This window comes from Vombatus ursinus, unplaced genomic scaffold (assembly GCF_900497805.2).
Source record: "Vombatus ursinus unplaced genomic scaffold, bare-nosed wombat genome assembly UNPS02014789.1, whole genome shotgun sequence".
In the NCBI taxonomy this organism is placed as follows: Eukaryota; Metazoa; Chordata; class Mammalia; order Diprotodontia; family Vombatidae; genus Vombatus; species Vombatus ursinus.
Genome location: NW_020954567.1, coordinates 10,493,208 through 10,517,235, shown reverse-complemented (window position 1 = coordinate 10,517,235; position 24,028 = coordinate 10,493,208). Strand labels below are relative to the sequence as shown.

Below are 24,028 nucleotides of genomic sequence, written 5' to 3'. Positions count from 1 at the left end.
AATATTAAAATGAAATCGCATTAATTTAATTTTTAATTGAAACTTAAATTTTGCTGGTAGCAAGGTATCATTTGATTCATATGGAGGTCGAGAAGTGAAGTTCCTACCTGACCTGTAACCATAAGTTTCCTCACACTTGTAGAAGGCAATAAAAACCAGTATATCATCAAAGCTAAGTGTGATAGGTACTTATTGTTATTGCCTTGGTAACTGTTGAAATTACTACTCTTTTCTATGGATGTATAATTTTTTTAAAGTTGCAGACATACTTGCATAGTTGTTGAGGTCAAACTGGGATAGGGCATCCACTTTCTCTTTGGGTTTCTTAGGACCTGGTTTAGGTTCTTCTCTTTTTTTCCCACTGGCATCTTTGGAGTTCTTTTGCCCAGTGCCATTTGGACCTCCATCCTGATGATGCACTGAGCTGCCATTGGCAGGATCAACACCAGCCATACCTATAGACTGGTCTTCAAATTGACTGAAAAAGAAAATATTTTACATAAATACATCTGTATTTCCATTAAGCTAAAAGTAAATTATATGCTATCCCATATAAAAGAGAATATTAGTATTTGAAAAGTTTAATTTTTGTATGTAAAGAATATTTAACTGGCAAGCAAAAAAATCTAGGTTAGTTTTAGTCATTACAAACTAGCACTCTGAAAATCTACAACCTTTTAAAGTGTCCATAGTTCCTTCACCTGTAAAATTAAGGTTTGTAACTAAGGTTGCAGCTTTAATTTCCTTAGATTAAAAAACTGGAGATAGGGTAGAATACCTGAGATCTGTGATTTGATTAATATAGGGAGCTACCAAGTGTCAAATTTCCTCCAGTGATTCAGCTCTCAGCAACTGTCTTCAAAAATTGCCTAGAAGCACGGAAAGTTTAAGTTATCCTTCCAAACTCACATAGCTAGTATGCGTCAGAAACATTACTTGGATTCCAAGGTCAGCTTTCCAGGCAAGTGGCATGGTTAGTGAGTAAGAGTACTATGCCCAGGAATCAGAAAGATCTAGATTCAAATTCTATCTCAGACACTTACTAGCTGTGTGACCCTGGGCAATCTATTTTAATATCTGTGTTTCAGTTTCCTATCAGTGACATGATGAGGTGGTACCTGGTGATCTCTTGTAATTTTAAGTCTATAATTCATGCTGCTACTTCTTAGGTGACCACTACTATGGTTATTTTAGGCAAATCTGCTTTTAAAATATTTTGCTCCAAGTTGAACAAATATTATTTCTGTTTCTAAAACAGCTAGTCCTTAGAAATGCTGTGGAAGTGTCTTTTCTTTTTCAGTATTCTATATAAAACAGAAAAACTGTGTATCCCCTAATTTATTCCTTAGTATCAGAATTTATTTAAAAACCCCTATAAGAAGACTACAGCGTGGTGGGAAAAGTGATGGACTCATGAGTTCTGAGTCCTAATCTTCCTATGCCTCATTTTTCTCTTTTGAAGCAATATATAATTATTACTACAATTGCCTGCAGCCCATTTCTTTAACCTGGAAATGAACCTTAATGTGTTTCTGAAAATATGGCAGGTAAAACTGAGTACACTGAATCACTGGCCCTGGAATGTTTTAAGAAGGCAAACCATTCAGAACTCAGGATGTGAGAGGCAGGGGTAATATACTGAAAGCATTCCTTCTACCCAGAAAAACTGGGAACCGTTTGTCCCCTAAATTCAACTCACAGATCCTTTTAGCATTAATAAATACAAGCCTTCAAAAGATGCCTTTTAAAATTAAGACCACCCATTCAGAGCCTCTTGCCAATTTGTTCATTATTTTTTCCCAATTTGTTTGCAGGTTAAGATAGAGAAATGTGAACATGCTGAAATATATTTTATAAAGCTCAATAATATAGATTAAAATAAAATAATTTCATTTACAGTCCTGAATAATATACACTCAAGCACAATGCAAATAATGTAGTCTGAGAAATACAATTCAAATTAGCCTATGGGCTTTGTGTCTCAAAAAATTAGCCTGGACAAAACAAAGCAGGCTATAGACAAGTAAATATGGTAATAAATTTCACTGGATCAGGATATTAATGTTTATTAATGTCATTAAATGTATTGCTGCCAAGAAAAATTCCCAAATTCAGATTTTTCTCAAGTTCAAAATGACCAGATGGATTAAACACCTAATGTCACTGAGATTTTTAATTATCTTACATAAGATACAAAATTTAGCACCACTAAAGAGTTAAAGGTTGTACATGTAACAGTTCTAAAGCTATCTATGTGCTTAACCACTCTTCTTGACAGTTTTATTGTAATTAATTTTCTCAAGGTCAACATTTGAATAGGAGTAACACACTATAGATGTAAAAGACTCTACTATTACACACAGCTACCAAGGTCAGGAACTGCTATTTTTTTTTAAACCACTTTACTAGCATACACGATTATTAAAGACTGGTTGGTTAATTGAATGACAATCATTTTTACATGTACCATTCCCTGACTACTTGAGGTCTCACTGATCTCCTTTTCCTCTGAATTTCTACAGCAACGAAATTAGATATTAACAAATTTAGATTATTCACCGCATTTTCATGAATTAACCTGATATCTCTCTCCCTTGAGAATAGGGATCATATTTTTTACATCATTTTGGGAACTTCCAAAGCAACTAACATTAAGTATGACTAGCATAATTCATAAATCTAATTCTTTCACCAGTTCCCTCCTGGCCCCTTACAAAGGAAAATCAACTCACTCTCTCTCTCTTATACTCACCCTCTTTTCCCACTTTTTGATGAAGGACCACTTCTTCTTTCATTCCTAGGACCAGAGAAATTCCTTCCTGATTTAGGTGGACCACTGTTGCCTCGCCTATTCTGGCGATCTATTCCAGGTCGCTGACTGGAAAAGCTTCTTTTTGCTATTTCCCTTTTTGGAGGCAATACATTCTCTCCTGCCTTTGCAGCTGCCTGTGCACTCAAATCCGCTGTTTTCTTTTCATCACGCTCCCGTCTCTCATTGAAATCACTACTTTCAGAAGCTGTTTCCCATTCTTCATTTGCTTGATCTGAAGAGTTCTGATTGGATAAATCTGGTGTCTTATTCCCAGAAATATCCCCAGTAGTACTAACTGGTTCCTGAACCACATTATTAATTGTGCCATTTGTTACAGAAGTGGCTGCCACATCACTGATTTTTGAAGCAGCTTCCCTCTCCTTTAGCCGTCTAAATCGAGGAGGTTTATCCTGCCTCGGTGGTCGTGCAGGCCGTTGCCTTCGAGGCCTCTCTCTGGTTGGATCAAACTTCCCCCGTTCAAATTTTGGGGGTCTTTTATCTGCTGGTATAGGTATAAACTGCTCATGCCTTCTTGGTGGCTCTCCATCATCTGGTTTGGGGGCTTCTGCTTGTCGTGGATTCCAGTGATTGTCACGATATGTTGGCCTTCGTAATGTGGAAGGACGTGGTGGACGGCCTCCAGGATCCCTTCCACCACGTCTGAACATTCCCCCCCTGCCTCTTCTAGTAGGTTCTCCTTTAGGAAGGAAGCCAGGTTTGGTCTTATTCTCATCATCCCTTACATATAATTTTTCCAGTGGTCTGTTGTTATCTACTCGGACATTATTTTCAGGTTTGAAAGAAAGCAGAGGCTTCAGAGGTTTTTTGTTTTCAGGGCGTTCCTCCCTTTTAGGATGCTTGCCTTTGTTTAAACTATCTTTGTCCGAGGGAAGAGTGTCACTGGCACTTTCATGAACTTCACTATCTGAGTCAGTTTCTGAACCCCGCTGCCTTCTGCGTTTGGGCACTATTTCAAAATCAGAGCTTTCACTTCGAGTTTCACTTTCTTCTCGCTGCCTCAGAGATCCAGAAGGTGCATGCTCTATTCTTGGCTTTGTCTCTCTGTAATGAGGATAATCTCTACTGTGTCCTCGGCCCCCTCGACCACGTCCACCGTAAGAACCTCTATAGCTTCGACCCCTGGAGTAATATTCCCCACGTCCTCGACCTCTATAGCCTTGATCTGGGAACCAATCTCTATCTCTAGCCTCCTTCCAGTAAGTTCGAGGGGGTAATGTTGGTTCTTTTTTCATTGGTCGTGAATCTATTCGTGGTCTTTCTACTCCCTGTTCTTTGCCAATAACTCTTTCAGGTTGTTTTTCTTCCTTGGTTACAAGAAGAGGAGCAGTCTGTTGATTTGATGTTTTAATGGCAGGTTCTATGTGAACATTATCTACAGTTTCTGATGGCTTCACAGTATCTTGGGACAGCTTTTTAGCCAAAGATGAAGTCTCAGCAGAAGGCTTCTCTGGCTCTGGTTGGGGAGGTGGTGGAAGTGGTTGTGGTTGAACCTGAGCTGCAGGAGGTGGAGGAGGATCCTTCTTTTCAGGCTTTTCAGGTTTTACAACTTTCTCTGTTGGTTTTTCTACCTTTTCACCCTCTTTCTCCTTTCTCTGTTCCCGCTCTTCTTTCATATCTCGAAGTACTGGTTTTTTAATAGGTCCTGATCTTCTCACAGGTCTGTCACCACCTTCATCCCTTCTACTAGAGCCAGGCCTTGGACCCCATCGTGTTTCTGACTTAGATTTGTACAACTTTTCAAGTTTTGGTCCTTCAGAAGGCCTTATAAAACCTTCCTTTTTCGGCTTATCTTCGAGCCGTTCTGAGGGTTCTTTTGTATCTGTGCACCTGTTAGTTATTTTAGGAATGTTTGCAGGTGCGTCATTCCTTGGCTCCTCTGGTTTTTGAGAATGATTGGATCCGTGGGACACACTGCGTTTCCTGACCGACTGACTTTCTCCAACTGGACTCTGATCATCCTGAGAGGCGGGAACAACATTCTGATCAGCTAGTTCAAAACAAGTTGCTTGACTACTTGTGTCACTGGGAGGAGGTCTGGTATCTTCCAAAGACTTGTTTGGCAATTTCTGTACCTCTGCCTCACCAGTATCTCTGAAAAATTCTGCCTTGGGATGAGTGTCCAACTGAGTATGTTCAACTGGGTAGGAAGCAGCCATTAATTCTTGTTCCAATGGGGCTTCAGGCCTATGTTAAAAAGAGGTAAAAATTATTGAGAAAGTATTCCTTAAATAGGTTTTCTCTTCAACACCACTGAATTACAAAAAATAACGATTTATCATCAAAAGACAAGATTCCCAATCCTCGTTATAGAAATATAAATTACAAGCAGCTAGTTGTAAATTATTTTAAAACTTCAGAAATTAGCATTTTGAATGGAAGAATTCTAAAAAGGGAGCAGAACAGAACAGGAGGCATCCCAGCAAGTCAGTGGAAAGCCCCTCCTCAGCATACCAGGGGGAGATCCTGAACCCAACCCCAGGGTGGTATAGCAAGCAAGCACCAACACAAGGACCCCCTAGTGCCTGAGTATGGCCAGGGGAATCTGTGGACACCTGCTTGGAAAACTACCACATGCGAAGGCATTCTCTGGCAGCCAAGTCTCCCAGGGCCTCAGCAAAACTCGGGGAAGTGCAACTCCAAGAGATAAAGCTCCAGGCTGAGAGACATTTGCCAGCAGCGAACCAGCCCCGTGCAAGGAGGCATCCCCTAGGGGCCAGACGCCTCACCCCGAGAGCTCCAGTGCTGCTGATTCCAGCCCAACACCAGATGAGCTGCCAGAATCCTAGAGCCTCCAACTGCCAGCACCTGAGGCTCCAGTACACAAAGCCAGTGACCGGATCCCTGGCTCCCAGCACAAGAAGCTTGGGTCAGTGCCCTCTGCTCCCCATCAGGAAATAAGCAAACACCATGAGCAAAAAGAAACGGACAATGACCACAGATTTTTATTATGGGGACAGGGAAGATCAAGGCACAAATTCAGAAGAGGACAACACTGTCAATATATCCACATTTGAAACCTCAAAGGGGAATATGAACTGGTCTCCAGCCCAAAAAAAACTTCTTGGAAAAGCTCAAGAAGGATTTTAAAAGTCAAATAAGAGAGGTAGAAAAAAAGCTGGGAAAAGAAGTGAGTACAAGAGTTAATAGCTTGGAAAAGGACAAAAATTAACTGTAGAAAACGAGTCCTTAAAAAATACAACTGGCCAAATGGAAAAAAGGTACATGGAAGAAAACAATTCCTTAAAAAGCAGAATTGGCCAACTGCAAAAGGAGGCACAAAAACTCACTAAGGAGAATACCTTAAAAAGTAAAACAGGCCAAATGGAAAAGGAGGCACAAAATCTAATAGAAGAAAACAATTTGTTAGAAATTAGAATTGTGCAAGTGGAAGCTAATGACTATGAGAGTGAGAATCAGTCAAACAGAAAGAATGAAAAAGGAAATAGAAGAAAACATAAAATACCTCATTGGTAAAACAGATCTGATAAAACAACCTGGGAAACAGCTCCAGGAGAGAAAATTTAAAAAATTATTGGTCTACCTGAAAACCATGATAGGAAAAAAAAGCCTCTTTTAGGAAATCATCAAGGAAAACTGCCCTGAGATCCTAGAACCAGAGGGTAAAATAGTCATCAAAAGAATTCACCAATCACCTCCTGAAAGAGATCTCAAATTGAAATCGCCAAGGAATATTGTAGCCAAATTCCAAAATTACAAGGTCAAAGAGAAAATACTGCAAGCAGCCAAAAAGAAACAATTTAAAAATCATGGAACCACAGTCAGGATTACGCAGGACCTTGTATCTTCTATGTTAAAAGATCGCAGGGTGTGGAATAAGATATTCCCTAAGGAAAAGGAGTTTGGATTACAACCAAGGATCAACTACCTAGCGAAACTGATCATAATCTTTCAGGGGAGGAGATGGACATTTAATGAAATAGGGGACTTCCAAACCTTCCTGATGAAAATACCAGAAAATAACAGAATATTTGATCTTCAAATACAAGACTCAAGAGAGGCATAAAAAGGTAAACAGGACAGAAAAAAAAAACATTATTAATAAGGGTAAGGGGAAAGGGGAAGAAAAGGGAGGGGGCTAAGAGAAGGGAGGGGGGACTGAGGAAGGTGATGGTCAAAAGCAAAACACTAGTGAGGAGGGAAACACAGAAAGGAGAAAGAAAAGCATTGGGGGGCGGGCCTAGGATGGAGACAAAGACACAGATAGTAACCATAACTGTGAATGTGAATGTGATGCACTCTCCCATAAAACGGACTCCCGTTTCTGAGACAAGAACTCATTATTTAACAAAAACTGGAAAATAGTACGGCAGAAACTAGGCACAGACCAACACCTTATACCCTATACCAAGATAAAAATCAAAATGGGTACATGATTTAGATACAAAGATGGATACTATCAGCAAACTAGGAGAGCAAGGAATAGTTTACCTTCAGAATCTATGGCCAAACATGAGATAGAAAACATTATGAAATGCAAAATGGATTACTTTGATTATATTAAATTGAAAAGCTTTTGCACAGACAAAGCCAATGCAACCAAGACTAGAAGGGAAGCAAAAGCTGGGAAACAATTTTTACAACCAGTGTCTCTGCCAAAGGTCTCATTTCTAAAATATATAGAGTACTGAGTCAAATTTATAAGAATACGAGTCATTCCCCAATTGGTAAGTGGTCAAAGGATATGAACAGGCAGTTTTCAGATGAAGAAATTAAAGCTATCTATAATCATATGAAAAAATGCTCTAAATCACTACTGATTTAGAGAAATGCAAATCAAAATGACTCTGAGGTATATCACATTTATCAGACTGGCTAATATGATGAAACAGGACAATAATAAATGTTTTAGAAGATGTGGAGAAATTGGAACACTAATGCATTGCTGGTGGAGTTGTGAACTGATCCAACCATTCTGGAGAACAATTTGGAACTATGTCCAAAGGGCTATAAAAACGTGCATACCCTTTGATTCAGCAATACCACTTCTAGCTCTGTATCCCAAAGAGATCATAAAAATGGGAAAAGGACTCACATGTACAAAAATATTCACAACAGCTCTTTTTGTGGTGGCCAAGAATTGGAAATTGATGGCATGCCCATCAATTGGGGAATGGTTAAACAAGCTGTGGTATATAAATGTAATTGAATACTACTGTGATATAAGAAATGATGAGCAGGCTAACTTCTGAAAAACCTGGAAAGACTTATATGAACTGATGCTGAGTTAAGTGACCAGAACCAGGAGAACATTGTACACAGTAACAGCCACACTGTGACTGACTTTGATAGACTTAGTTCTTCTCAGCAATGCAAGGATTTAAGACAACTACAAAAGACTCACGATAGAAAAAGCTATCCACATCTAGAGAAAAAACTATGGAATCTGAATGCAGATGGAAGCGTACTATTTACTCTCCTTTTTTTGTTGTTGTTTTGGTTTGATTTTTCTTTCTCATGGTTCCTCCCAATGGTTCTAATTCTTCTTTACATCATGACTAATGCGAAAATATGCTTAATATGAATGTATAAGTAGAGCCTCTATCAGACTGCATGCCGTCTTGGGGAGGGAAAGAAAATTTGAAACTCAAAATCTTACACAAGTGAATGCTGAAAACTAAAAATTAATAAATTGTTTAAAAAAAAAAGAAAGACTATACCAATACACATACACAGAGGAAACAGACTATTTTTTGTTTTGACTTATGATTGTGTAACACAATGATTACCTTAGGTCCTTGGGTTCTTCAGTCAACTTGGGGGGAGAACTTGCCTGCTGAGGTTCTACTTGGGGATAGGGGTCTGATCCCCACATCATACGAGGCTCAGTGAGGGAAACAGCATGGTCTCTTGCTGATCGAGCAATATGTTCAAATGATTCAGAACTAGTTGTAGAACCTTCTATTTGGTCTCTTCTCATTAGGGGCTTAGGAGGAATCATTCCTATCATAAGAGTTCAGAAACAAACGAAATGTGAAACTAAGCTAAATAATAATCACAAGTAAACAGTACAAAAGCAGAGATAACAGAATGCTGTAATTGTATATTTGGGGTTGGTGTGAATTTTCTTTTATGAGAAATGAGTACATTTCTAAAGATAAAAGTACAGAAATATAGAAAATAAAAAAATTTTACTTAACATGCAAAGCATTGTGGTAGATGCTAAAAGCAATATAAAGACATGTCATACTTTCTGTCCACAAGGAACTTGTAAGCCTGAGAGGGGTAAAACAAAAGGAAAAGAACTAGAGTGCTAGATTATGGGAAAGTTTCATGAAAAGGGTTAAATGAAAGCATGATTAAACTTTGAGACAGGATAACAGTTTAAGGAACAGAGACAACCAGATGGTACAGTGAATAGAGCCTGAGGCCTGGAGATGGGAAGATATGAGTTCAAATCCATCCTTAGACCTTTAGTAGCTGTGAGACCTGGGCAAGTCAACTTAACCTCTGGCTCCTGTAGTTTCCTCAACTGCGCAATGGGGATAATTAGAGCACCTAACTCCCAGGGTTATTATGAGTATCAAACAGGACAATATTTCCAAAGTGCCTAGCATATTGTAGGTTCTTAATGCTCATTCCCTTCTCTTGTAAAATGTAGATAATATTTAAGTTACCATACTGACTGCCACCATATTCATGGGAATTTATAAATGAGAAAAGTCTCTACAGATGTGCAAAACATTCTTAGCCCTATAAAGTATCAGTGGTGGGTTTTAAGGTTCTTCTTCCTTACTCTCCTTACCCCCAGCAACTATTCCCTCTCCCGTGCAGGATGAAAAACTGTAAGGTAAGGCGGTGATAGAATTTAATAATCTGTATTTAAAGTGAAATGAAGTAACACTACTCCATTATGTTCTCCTCTTTAGCTAGTCTCTGGCAAAAGTCAATCAAGGAACACAAAGCAGACGCTGAAGAACTAAAAGATCAATTTGGGAAAAATGAATTGAAACATTAGTTTATAACAATGACAACTTCAACATACCAGGATGTATAGGTGGAATATCCATAGCAGGCCTTCCTGACATCATTCGGGGATCCATATAAGATTGTACCATAAGCCAACGTGGATCAAAACCCATGGAAGCTAAATGTTGAGGATGAGGTTGCATGGGCTGGTAAAGAGTTCTATGCGGAGGAGGAGGGACAGCACCACTGGAAGGCTGAGAAGGAGCCGACGGTGGAAGGACACCTTGTTGCTGCTGTTGCCACTGTTGTTGTTTCATTTGTTCCTAAAAAGCAATGCAAGATCAACACAAATGAGTGGGAATAAGTCAGCCTTTCAAATTTAAATTTGTAATGAAAAATTATGAATTCAATTATAGGGCTAATTAACCTGAATATAAGACTTAACTAAATTTTTAACCTTTTACAACACATTTCACAGACTGTTAAAGATGAATAATTCCATAAGTATTTATTAAATGTCCAGTATTTGCCAGGCACTGTGCTAAGCTAGGAATGCAAAGAAAAATAAAAGACAGTCTTTACCCTCAATAAGCTCATGATTTAACAGGGAAGACCACATGCAAACAACTATGTGGACAGAGGCAAGGTACTGGAATAAGAGTGACGTGGAAAAGCTTCCTGTAGAAGGTGAGAATTTAGTTGGGACTTAAAAGGAAAAATAACAGATGAGGAGGGAGAGCATTCGAGCCATGGAGAACAGCTGGAGATGGAACGTATAGTTAATAGGCTGGTAAGGTATGTAAGAGGGGTGTGTGGGGGTGTGTGTGTGTGTGTGTGTGTGTGTGTGTTTTTTGGGGAGGTTATGAAAGGTTCCAAGTGCCAGAGGATTTTGTATATGATCCTGCAACCACTGGTATTTACCACGTAGAGAGATAACAATGGTCAGACCAGTGCTTTAGGAAAATCACTTCAGTGGCTGAATGAAAAATGGATTGGAATGGATCCATCATCAGGCTACTGTAATAGTTCTGGCATGAGGAAATTATAACCTGTACTGTGACGGTGGCATTATCAGGAGAGAAGGGGACATATTGAAGAGATACTGAAAAAGGGAAAAGACAGGTTTTGGCAACAGCTTGGGGGGGGCGGGGCGAGAGTGGGGATAAGAGATAGTAAGGAGTTGCTCTGAGATATACAAAGGCCCTTTTGTCACAACATCCCTATGAAAGAGGTAGTACAAATATTGTGACTATTTAAAAAAGAAAACTAAGGCTCAAAAATTTTAAGTCACTTCTCCAGAGTGACACACAACAGGATGTGGTGAGTCAGAACCTTTGAACAGAGGCTGCACCAACCTTAGAAATCATCTATTTCTTTTCATATGGAAATGACAATGCATTCTCATGTGGAACTTGAAAACATTACTAATAAAAAACAGGTTGTACCACATGCAATATTAAAAGAAATGGAAACCAAGAAATGGACAGTATGTGCTGAAATCAGGAATAAAATTATATAAAACGGTAGGAAAGGAGGGTGATGGGAGACTAGAAAGAAGTTACTCAGTTATCAAAATGCAAGTCTTCAATTAAGAAGGTACTGTAGCTTTCAGAATCAAGTACAATCTACTGGATCTCTCGCCACAAAAATTGATAAATATATGTTACAGAATTTTACACATAAAATATATATTCATACACATACAGACATATGGTGGGAAGGGACAGACGTAAATTTATTGATCTGGGAAATAACTAGTGTGGATATTCCACTGGAGACAGGCACCTCATCTATAATGCATAGAGAGCAGTCTGTAGTAGCCAGAAGTTAAATGACTAGTAGCCAATGGTTACAAAGGTAAGTGTGTCAGAAGCAGCATTTGAATCCAGATCTTCCTGACTCCAAGACTAGCCCTTATTCCAAAAGGCTACCCAACATGAGACATTCGGGCATAATTATACATTTAAAATTTTTATACCCCAACCCACTACTCACCATGTTTTGCAAAAAGTAGGTGTTTACCAAACATGTGACTTTAAAATTGCCCAAAATAATTTTTCTTCTCACCTGCTGTCTTTGGAACCGTGGTGGCAGAGACTTCTGAAACTGTTTGGAATAGCCTGATGAAACAGCAGGTCGAGGCTGAGACCCTGAATCTGGTTCTATTTCATGAGCCACCTGTGGGGTTTCTTTTTCACTACGGTTGCTGTCTTGTCTAGTGAAAACTGGCTGTTCCTCTAACAAAAGAAAACACTTGACAATTACTATTCATACCCATTTCTGTGTAATTTGTTTCCAGACACTTGATCAAATGAGTTCATATATTGCGTTTACAAATCTTAAAGTACTATAAACTATTATCTGTCTTTCACATCACTGTACACATGCCTCAACTTAATAACATTTTCTAAAGGGAAGATGACCATAATACTTCTGTGAAGATATTTTCTGTTCTAACAGATACTAGAACTAGGAAATCTGACCTAGAAAAGTCACTGAGATTCTAGTGGATCAAGGAATCTTATAAAACTATTTACAACCCTAGGTTCCCCACAAATACTGGGTCTGGGGGACAGAGGGCACAGATCAAATTAAAAAGGCAAAACAACTAGATTTCTAAATTATAAATACATATTTAGCCTAATTTCCACTTTAGATTTAAGTGAGGGAGGGCTGTGCAAATGCACCAGCCTCACTCTCTCCTCCAGAGTCATCTGGGTCCAGTGGCAAGATATCGATCAAAACAACTGGAGGTGATCCCAGATTCAGTGGGAGAATTGCTTTTAACTGCAAGGAAAGCTCAAGTCAAAGACACAGAAATCCAATAAAGTGTAAGCCAAACTCATTCTAAGTATTTATGGAACAGTGTATGTTGTCAGGTAGGATTAAATTAACAAGGAATTTACATGTGGTAAAATTTTAAAATGTAATTTAAAATGTAGTTTCACACACAAATGCAAAATTAGATATCATACAAGAAGTCCAGAAGTTCACTTTTTAAAAAAATAATGACAGAGCTACAAAGTCACAAATTGTAAATAGGTTAATTGGCACTGTGAAAGATCGTAGTGGTGGCAAATGGAATGGCTATATCAAATTTAATTGAGAACAAATCATAGATTGAGATGTGTAATATGACTAAAAAAAAAAAAAGATGAATCCTGAGGTATGCTCAAAAAACCCAAAATTAAATCAAACCAAAACAATAAATCCAGATTAATAAATATTGAAGCAAAATACTACTGTACTCACAGTACTTGGGGCAAAAATGTCATTAGATCGTGTTAGGGCTAGCATTCCAAAACAGACAATTATAAAATGTCAGAAAATAGAAGTTCCACTATAAAGCTCCCATTTTCTACAGAAATCCAAGGAGATTCAACAATTTAACAAGTCCTACAGCTTCTTAATAACAAAGCCAAAACTACAACACAAGTTTCCAGCTACCTAGTTCATGCTCCTATCACATCACACTGCTTACAGGCTCATGTTTTGTAGTCAAAATACGAACATCTTTACTTCTGTTGTATTCATGATATTTAATTAAAAAAAAAAAAATCGACATTATCTCAAGTAGTTTCAATCTAAAAGATAACCAGATGAACAGGCTGACTTCAGAAAAATCTGGAAAGACTTGTATGGTCTGATGCTGAGTGAAATGAGCAGAACCAGGAGAACGCCGTACACAGTAACAGCCACGTTGTGTGATTAATATTTATAGACTTATCCCTTCTCAGCAATACAAAGATCTAAGACATCTCCAAAGGCCTCATGATGGAAAATGCCATCCACATCCAAAGAAAGAACTATGGAGTTTGAATGCAGATCGAAGCACACTATTTGCTATTTTTTCTTCTTCTGCTGTGTTTTGTTTCCCCTTTCTGATGGTTCCTATTCTTTCTTACATCACTAACGTGAAAACATGTCTAATAGGAATATATATGTATAGCCTACATCAGATTGCACGCCGTCCTGGGGAGGGAGGTGGGGACGGGAAGGGAGAAAGTAAAACTCAAAAGCTTACTGATAATTCAAAATAAATTAACTAAAAACAAATAAATAAATGATAACAAGAATTCCCATATGAAATACAAAATAATTTCAGTTACACTCTCCTATCCTTCCCCACTGCCCCAGTCGTAGAGGGTAATATAGAAGAACTGAAATTACTGACTGCTAGGGTCTATAAAAATTAGCATTTCCATGAAAAGCCTCCTAAATTTATAATTTGTTGTTAATGAGTTTTTCCTTCAGAAAAATGCCCAACTATACTTCTTGGAAGCAGGGGAAATTGTTCATGGCTAAGATGGGGAAAGATGTGTGGTAGTCTTTTGACAAAGTCTGGCAGATAAAATCAAATAAGAACTCAGAAGAAATGTACCTCCACTCAACCCTCCAACTTGTAAAAGAAACAAAAAACGAAACCTAATACTGCTTTGGTATGACTAAGTCTTCAAAACCCTAAGCAAGAGCAGTAAAGAAGTCTAGGTAAAAGAAGTGGTCACTGAATTAATCACTCCATATAATAGAGAATTCATATTAAAAGTATTGCTTTCTTTCTTTCTTTTTTTTTTCCTAACTGAGATCTCTACTGAGGTCTTCCTCTGATGCTTCATTGTGGAAAAGAGGTGATGGTGGACTTTCAAAGGCTCTATGAAGAGAGTAAAAGACATGGGAGAGATGCTGCTAAGCTAGTAAATCTTTTAGTATAGGGACTGGTGAGGGATTCCAAATGCAGAAGTCATCACAAGAACGTTAACTAAATGACAAGAATAGGACTTTTTTGGTGAACTGTACTGGCGAAGCATACATTCACACCAATAAAACCACAGGAAAAAATAGGCACTATCTTACTGAAATATAAGAAACAATGATTGTGAAAATTTTACCTATTCAAGAACCAAAATATGACATAAAAATATACAAACCTATTTTTTCTTTATTACAGCTTTCACTTTCTTGTTTATCTAACACAGGTTGTAATGCAGGCTCTTCCCGTTCCAATTTTTCCTCTTTCTCTCTTTCTTTTTCCTTCTGCTGTTCTTTTTCACGCTCTTTTTCCTTCTCTCTCTCTTTTTCTAGTTCCTTTTCTGCTTCTCGTTGCCGTTCTAGTTCTCGTTCTTTTTCTTGCTCTCTTTCCCGTTCTTTCTCCCTCTCGAGTTCTCTCTCCTTTTCTCGTTCCCGCTCCAGTTCTCTCTCCTTTTCCCGTTCTCGCTCCAGTTCTCTCTCCTTTTCCCTTTCTCGCTCCCTCTCCTTTTCCCTCTCTCGCTCCCTTATTCTTTCTCTTTCCCTTTCTTTTTCCCTCTCTCTTTCCCTTTCCTTTTCACGCTCCCGTTCCCTAATTTCTTCAGGAGATGGCTGTTTTTCTACAATGCCATATTTCTCATTTAATTGTTTCAGCTTTTCTGCACATGCAGCCTTTCTCTGCTCTTCCATCCTCCTTTCTTCCTCTTCACGCCTCTTTCTAGCACGTTCTACTGCTGCAGAAAGTTCTGATGGCTGCCTTCGGCGCTGTTTCCAAGCTTCATCTTCATCAGGAACCTGTTTGGGAGGAAAAGGACCTGATCTTCCAGGTCCTGCCTGTCGATCAGGAGGTGGATGCTGAAATATTAAGATAAAGAATGCCAATTAACCAAGATACACACAAAGGAGAATAATTATCATAGGTCTAATGGGGAAAGATCATTTTAACTTCCTGCTACCTGTTAAAAGACTGGATCTCAAGAAATCTTTTTTTTTTTTTTAAATTAAAGTATTGGCCTGACCATGGCACTTTCCTATTCAATAAGCTCCAACGTCTCTATTACTTCTCCTCTGATATGTATTTGCCCTTCATAACCTGGCCCCAACCTACCTTCCTAGCCTAACTACATATTATTCTCCTTCATATATACTATGATCCTGGATCCATAACTGTCCCTCATACCTGGCACTTGAATTTGAGTCTCTGTACCTTTGCAATGGCTGTTCTCCATGCCTAGAATGCACTCCATCCTCAACAATGTCATTTAGAATCCTAGTTTTCTTCAAGGTTCAGCTCAAACACTAGCATCTATATAAAAGCTTTACTGATTTTGCCTCCTCTCTCCAAAAAGGTTGAACCTATTTTGTATCTCCTTATATACACACATATGTCTCCCTTGTCTATACTGTAATCTTTTTAAGGTAAGAGATCATTCCACTTTTGAGTATGTCTACCCAGATCAAACCTAGTGTCTGATACAATGTAGTTGCTTAATAAATACTTGTTGATGGACTGAATGACACTTTGGTATTCCATTATATCATGTTACCTTATAATATAACCTTGTAACATGACTTGATTCTATATACTAGGAAATAAATCAGATTATCAATATTGCTTCTTCTAGACCAACTAGTATACTTAGACATTGGTATGGCAATCCTGTTCATTTTTAAAAAGAGCTTAAAAGTTTCATCACAGAAAAGACTTCAATACTGGTCTATACTGTTTTATAGCAGGAGTTTTTAAACCAGGATCCATGAATAAGTTTTTAAAAATTTGATGTTTGTGTTTCAATATTAATTGATTTCCTTTGTAATCCTATGTATTATATGCATTTAAAAACACTATTTGGAGGGAGAGGTCCATAGACTTCAGACTGTTAAAAGACATTCAGAACATAAAAAAAAAAAATTAAGGATACTCGCACCAAAGTGGAAATCTGAGAAAACTCAACCCCCAGTTTTAAGTTAGTCACAGTGATTTTAAAAGTGTGAGGTCAAAAAGATAAATAAGTTTATGTGTGGATATGTTTCAAAGTTCAGGGAATAAGAATGAAATGTGAACCAGATGTTAATTTACAATGGAAAGTTCTGTATTATACATCACCAAAAAAAGTGCTTTCTTTATTTGATTCTTGTAGCAAAATACGAGATAAGCAGGGGCTGGAACTAGAATTATTCTTCAACAAGCAGGATTCATATGAAGAAAATGAAACCCAGAGAAGTTACATGGCTTTCCAAGCTCACAGAAATATAAAATTGTAGAACTAAGACCCATATTCTGACTCCCATTTCTATACTCTTTACTATACAACAAGGCCTGTAAAGGTAAATAAGTATAATTTGCTTCTGAAAAGCAAAAACAGGGGCAGTAAGGTGGTGCAGTGGATAGAGCACCAGCCCTGCAGTCAAGAGGACCTGAGTTCAAATCTGGGCCCAGACACTTGACACTTAACTTGCTGTGTGACCTGGGCAAGTCACTTAACCCCACTGCCTAGCAAAAAAGAAAAGCAAAAACATCTTCTATGGTAGATATTCAATATATATTTTTGATCTAATTTTTTAACTATCATTTTTTGAGGATTCTTTGTGTTTACTCTATTTTAAAGTTTTCAGTTAATTTAAAGGTACCAATTATTCCAAGGTGATGCAAACCTAAGGTGCAATAATGCACTTTAAAAATACAAGTAATTGCAAATCCCAGCTAAACTCTCTGCCAGGACTATCTCATATACCTTCATGAATGCAAATATCATCTGGAGGGCTAAAGTAATAGAAATGGGGAAAAAACTGGCTTGACTTTGCAACAGACTTGCCTCAGTTACAACATATTAAAGGTTTCATGTAAGCACTAAAACCAAGTTTGTGTATATTCAACACTACAAACCATTTTCCAATGATGCCTACGTATTTTAATCTTGCAAATGCAGCATGCTTTATTATCTTATGGTAGTAAGGAATTGTCCAAAGATCACAAATAGTTTAAATGGGAATTCATTTTGTATTTAAATTTAATTATACAGATGTGATTAATATTCCGAGTATTCACTGTAAAATCAAACAATAATGCCATTTGGAATAACTATAAGCTCTTATTTACTGATTCCTAACACCCTCACTACTTACTGTTAACGAATACCATCTTTTTTCAGATTGATGCAGAACACCAGTTTACAAAAAGCTGTCGTTTGTTCTAGTTCAATCCTACAATGAAACATGGGGGCTAAATAGAATCTGAATTATTTTTAATTCCCTATGGGACAAAGGCTGAACATAAAGTAAGAATAAAACAGGGTCATGTTAAAAAAATTAATTGGAAATATCATTAATAAGTGTGTAAATAAAAAAAATGTTTTAGGTGAATAAGCAAGGTCTCTATTTTTAAAATCTAACAGGACACCTTATTTCTTCACAAAACTCAGTAGTGCGCAAGATTAAATCATTTTAAAAATCTGTCAATTAAATGGCTTAACTATCTAAATCAACATTTATGAAGTACATGCTTTGTACCAGGTACTATGTTAAATGCCAAATACACCCCCTTCTCCTCCCAAACAAGTCCCATTTCCTCAAGAAGCATACATTAGAAAGGAGGAGACAACACAGAATACAATTGCATGGAGATAGGAAGGGAAGGAGCATCACCTTTGAGGAACTCAGAACACAGTATGGCTGGACCACAGATTACATATGGAGGTAAGGTAATGTGAAAGAAGGCTAAAAGCTTAGAAGGGACAACAGGGTGAAAAAGCTTTAAATTCCAAACAGAGGAATTTATATTTGGCCCCAGAGATAAGGAACTACTAGAGTTTATTGACTAATAGGGTGACATGGTCAGGACCACATTTTAGAAGAATCAATTTGGTGATTATGTGAGGGAAGGACCAGAATGGGCAAAGATCAGACAAGAAAACCAATTACAAGGCAGAATATTGCAATTCTCCAAGGATGACGGCCTGACATGTAGACTGTATGAGTGGAGACAAGGGGGTCTATCCAAGGAATCTTGTAGAGACACAAACAAGACTTGGTAAATACATGGATATGTGGGATGAGGATGGAAGTAAGAAATTGAGGATGATGGCAAAGTTGTGAACCTAGGTGACTGCAGAGCCCTCAACAGTAATTCAGTAACTTCAGAAGAAGGCTAAGTTTGAGGGGTCCACAGCACATACACAGCAATGTCCAATAGACAGTTCATGTTGTGGGATTATGTGTGACCAGAGGTTAGGAAAAAGATCATTAAGTGAGAGGTCGCTTATGGCTGGCCAAATAAGATGAAGGAAAGAATAACATAACTGAATGTCTCTGCAGAACAGAAAGTGTGACATCAGAGAGTGTATCTGTATAATTCGTAATTTATTAAACATAACTATTTACCTATCACTTACAAATCTGTTTCAGTTTATGTTACTTAATTTTATTCAAGTTAAAACCCAATTTTGTTTTAGTTATCCTAAGGATAACAAAGCAATTTCAAATTCAAGTTCATCCTAAAGAATGAAAGATCTTAGAGGCAGGTAGGTGGTGCAGTGGATAGAGCACCAGCCCTGAAGTCAGGAGTCAAATCCACCTCAAACACATGATATTTGCTAGCTGTGTGATCCTGGGCAAGTCACTTAACTCTTGATTGCCTTGCCAAAAAAAAAAAAAAAAAAGTAATGAAATTAATTTAGGGCAGGTAGGTGGTGCAGTGGATAGAGCTACACAGGAGAACCTGAGTTCAAACCTGTTCTCAGACAGGCGACACTTACTATATGTGTGACTCCGGGCAAGTCACTTAACCCACTACCTAGCCAAAAAAAGCAAAATTACTGAAAGATCTTAAGTTAAAAAACAAAAAAACAAACAAACCCACACCCCAAACCCTCACAATTTTGAATACATAAAAATACTTTAAAAAGCTTAAAGACAACTACACTAAATTTTCATGATTCAACAAAACCAAGTCTCTTCAAAGAATAATTTTAAGTATGGATTTTCAGATATTTTATTAAGTTCCTGAACCAGAAAAACATACTCCAAGTGAGAAACATTTGCATGTGTCTTTCCACTCAAAAATTCAAGCACTTTAACCAGTAACTAGTAGCATCATACCTGCTGAACAAGTGACTTTGGCTGAAGCGGCAAGTGGGCAGCACTGTTCTTTTCATGCACTAAGGACTGAGCTGGGGGAGGTCCCCGTTCCTAATTAGTAAAGAGGAAAAGATTTGCAAAATGTAAAATATGAGTCATTCTGAAAAAAAAATATATTTAATACTCTAAATTAAAATTCAAAATCTTTCAAAAGCATCTCATGCTGTAAGATCTAAAGTAAACCATTAGCTTTTATTTCTATTAGTGGCCAAATACTATATTCCTTGTACATTTTTATTCCGTTCTTAAACTAGTACCACATTTAATTAAGAAATAAGCTTGTGATAAAATTTTATTTTGTAATGTAAAAGTTTCCTTATCCTTACCATGATCAGACTGTATCAATCAACAGACACTGTATCAATCAATAAATTTACTATACATAAGAGAAATCATGCTACTTTGGGGAGTTATATTCAGCTAGGAATTAGACTACAGTAAAACCTAACACCTGAATACATTTGGCTATCTAACAAATATTCTAAGATTGGTCTAACCAGGCAAGAGTTATTAATGATGACAATAATCAATGAACATGCAAAGGTGTCTGCTCTATTGCCAATATGCCCTGATGTTCTAAGACTACGACAAAGCAGGAAGGGACACATTGAATATTTAGAGCTACATAACAGGAATGAAATTTTGGATCAATTCTGGAGAAAGCAGATGTATTTAAGGAGATAGGGATTCCCAAGTGTTAGCAGGTGCCAGACAAGTCATCAAAGAAAAAAAGGAGTAGTAGTGGTTGGTGACTCACAGCTAAGGGGAACCAAGGAAGCTATATATATATATATTGACCTGATAAATACCAGTGATTAAGAACTATCTGAGAACTGTTCAACTTGAAGATCACTATTCCTAAAAATTATGAAGTTCAGTAGAGTTGAACTGAACAACTTAGAGATTACTGCTAAAAGAAGACAATAGATGCTAAAAAAGGAGATCTGTTTTGATAAGAAAACACCCTCAAAAAGCAGGCAAATGAAGCTACACTGAAGTCATGCAACCTGAAATTAATCCTAGATTTCAAAGGATAAAAAGTGGCTAGAAGATGTAATCTAATATATTGAGGGTAATGTCAATTCAAGAGAATTAGAACCTTTCGAGAATGAAAGCTTGGAGAAAAGATTATAAGAAAAAGAGGCAAATGTTTGTAGAGACTAATGTAGATAAGCTGTGGAAACTAAAAGCCAGTATGGTTTCATCAAAAAAAAAGATATGAGGTTACCATTTCTTTTTTTTTTTTTTACAGGGAAGCTAGACTGTTAGATTAGGGAAATCCTGTAAATAAATACTTGACACAAAGTCTTTCATATTATGCTTGAGGATCAGAGAAGAAATATGGGATTCTATGATAATGTGTTATAGTTAAGGCAGGTACATTTGGGATTAGGTGATTTCCAGAAACCTAAGAATACTCATTAATAATGAGTTAAGGGTTAATTTGGAGAAAGGGAACTGTCTTTAGTCCTCCATTGTTAACATATTTTCATCAATTACTTAGATAAAGACATAAATTTGCAGAAAGCACATAGCTTAGAAAGATAACTAACATGCTGAATGACAAGGTCTAGCTCCAACAGTATCAACAGTGTTGAACAATGGGCCAAAACAAATAAAATTTAATATAAGAAGAATAAAGACTTATGCTTGGGTTAAAAACATGACCATCGGGGGCAGGTGGGTGGTGCAGTGGATAAAGCTCTGGCCTTGAAGTTAGGAGGACCTGAGTCCAAATCCAGCCTCAGACACTTGCCACGTACTAACTGTGTGACCCTGGGCAAGTCACTTAACCCCCACTGTCTCACCAAAAAGCAAAAAAACAAAAAAATAAAAACATGACCATCATAAGAATAAGATGTTGAAAATATTGCTATGCAAGTTTCTGTGAAAATCACCTGAAGATTTTATTTGACTAAAAGCTGAATAAGAGTTGCATGGTCACCAAAAAATTAATGTTATCCTAGACTATATACTTTTTTTAAAGTACAGTACAACATGCTCCAAGAGGCACTAAATCGTTATGACTGAGTGATAACATTACTAAAACTACTGGAGATCAAAGAAAGAAGGGGCCCAGATGTACAAAAATATTTAAAGCAGTTCTTTTTGTCACAAAAGGGAAGTGAAAGTTAAGGGGACTACCTATCTGGTCGAGTATGGCTGAACAAATTATGATGTATGAATTGGAATACTGTGACTTAAGAAATAGGAAAAGGCACTTTCTGAAAAACCCTGGAAGCTTTGTTATAAGCTGGTACAGAATGAAGTGAGCAGAACCTGAAAACAACCTTTACAGTAACAACACTATAAAGACAACTCTGAAAGAATCAGAAACTTTGATCAACCACAACTGCAGAGGATCAATGATAAGAGTTGAAGTTATGGTGAAGCATATGTTGGCATTCTACAAAGGAAACTCTAACAATTTAATTAACCAAAAATAGAGCAGGCTGCTTCAGGAGATATCAGATAGTGTGATTCCTTCTCACTGGAAGAATCAGACAAAACCCACATAATGGCTTCATTAAGAATTCAATGAATGGAAGAAAAACATACGAATGAACCTAACAGAGAAGCAGATTTCCGGTTCTTATAAACTAACATTTAAGTTATCCAAAAGCAAAACTGTTTGCTAGAAATCTTTAAGCAGAAAGACATTCTGGGCTCTAAGACATTTTAACAGAAAGATTTAGAAAAGTAACAAGCAGTTTGGCCTAGTCTCTCCCTTTCTTAAAATTCTTTAATTCAATAAGAATGTTTAAGATATACCTCACATGGACTGTGCAAAAATAAATAAATAAGGCTATGACTGGCTTTCAGTAAGTTACTACATTTGAAAGTCTTCAGCTGCATGACATTCTAAGTATTAACTCTCTCCCCCTCACTATTTCAATCATGCCATTACAAAGAACGCTTGCTGATTACTTTATATATACCTCAGTCCAACCAACCTGATTAAAAGGAGGTCCTTTTCCATAGGGACCCTTTGATACTGTTGATTGTGGAAGCAACTGAGATTTGCTGCTAGAACCTTCACCTTCTTCTTTGCGGTTTTCAGCACTTTCAGAAGTCTTTGGTGCTTCTTCTTCACTAAAGAACAAAAGGCATAACAAGAATGGGGCGAAAATTATGTATGATCAATATCTCTTTTATCCACTACATTTTCTCTAACAGTGTTTCTAAATTGTGATTTGTGGAATACCCTTGTCTCTTTTTACAGATTTCCAAGAAAGAAAGTGAAATGGAAATGAAAATTAGCAGTCAATTTCTGAGACAGTCACAGGAGTCCTGATATTAAGGCACTATGATTAACTTTTTCAAAAGAAAATATACTAGAGTTCTTTGAATAGCAAAACAAACAGGTTGCTAACTGTTCTACTGGTCCTCCTACTACCTGTCTGGATTTCTTTAGTTCTCTTTGCTGGATAACATCTTCCTGACCCAGACCCTGAGGCTCTGTCTGTCCTGAGCCCCTGTCTCTTCTCTCTACACTCTTTTGGTGAGTCCTATGTGTTGAATTAGCATCTCTATACAGATAACTTCCAAATCTATACATTTATATACACAGCCCTAGTGGCTCTTCTGCGTTCCAGTCCCAATCGCCTACTGGATGCTTCAAACTAACATGTTCTGTAAGTGTGCCATATTTAACATATACAAAACAGAATTCAAAGTATTTTCGCTGGATGCCCCCACCCCTTCTCTGCTTCAGTTCAGAACAGCAGCTTTATGGTTCACTGAGTTTGCACTCTTCCTTCATCCATCTAATCAGCTGAAAAGTTGTCACTTCTACCTCCACATCTCTTCTTCATGTGGCTCCTTCGGTCCACTCACAATTACAATCCTATTTTGGCCCTCATCACCTCTAGCCTGAATTTTATCACCTTAAATTGGTCTCAAGCCCCTTCTCTCTGCAATCTATCTTCTATACAAATGTCAATGATATTCCTAAAGCAGACCCAAAGCACCATGTTGACCATGTTATTTCCTTCCTATTAACTCATCGGCTAGTAATTGCTCCTAGGAAAAAATACAAAACTCTTGTCATTTTAAGTATTTCACATAGTGTCAGTTTAATAACCTGCCCTACCCTAAACTTTCTAGTCTAGTCTACACACGATTCCTCTTCATGCACTCTTCCACAACTTTTCATCATCAAACCTGTGTCCAGGCTACTCTTTTGCCCCCAAACCTGCAAAATGCACTTGCCTCCTTATCTCTCTCAGAATCCCTGGGGTTTGAACTGAAGCTGAGTTTAAGTCTGAGCTCAGCTCAAACACCTCCTACACAAGGCCTTTCCTGATACTCCCAGCTGTTACTACTTTCTCCATTCAAATGGCCATATATTCACTTTGTAAAGGCTTCTATCTGTACACCCAGTTC

General features: G+C 37.5%; 1 protein-coding gene across 7 annotated transcripts in view; it reads right to left on the bottom strand.

Annotated features, from left to right (window-relative positions):
- PRRC2C (proline rich coiled-coil 2C) overlaps positions 1 to 24,028 on the bottom strand; it is a 97,552-nt gene that overhangs the window by 32,374 nt on the left and 41,150 nt on the right. For all 7 annotated transcript variants that reach the window (XM_027868577.1, XM_027868579.1, XM_027868581.1 and 4 more), the window contains exons 10-17: positions 22,597 to 22,735; positions 19,604 to 19,693; positions 14,689 to 15,361; positions 11,828 to 11,997; positions 9,837 to 10,083; positions 8,581 to 8,794; positions 2,753 to 5,017; positions 270 to 478 (exon numbers count right to left, since the gene is read on the bottom strand). In XM_027868577.1, coding sequence (XP_027724378.1) covers positions 270 to 478; positions 2,753 to 5,017; positions 8,581 to 8,794; positions 9,837 to 10,083; positions 11,828 to 11,997; positions 14,689 to 15,361; positions 19,604 to 19,693; positions 22,597 to 22,735 — 4,007 coding nt within the window. The remainder of the gene's footprint in view (positions 1 to 269; positions 479 to 2,752; positions 5,018 to 8,580; positions 8,795 to 9,836; positions 10,084 to 11,827; positions 11,998 to 14,688; positions 15,362 to 19,603; positions 19,694 to 22,596; positions 22,736 to 24,028) is intronic.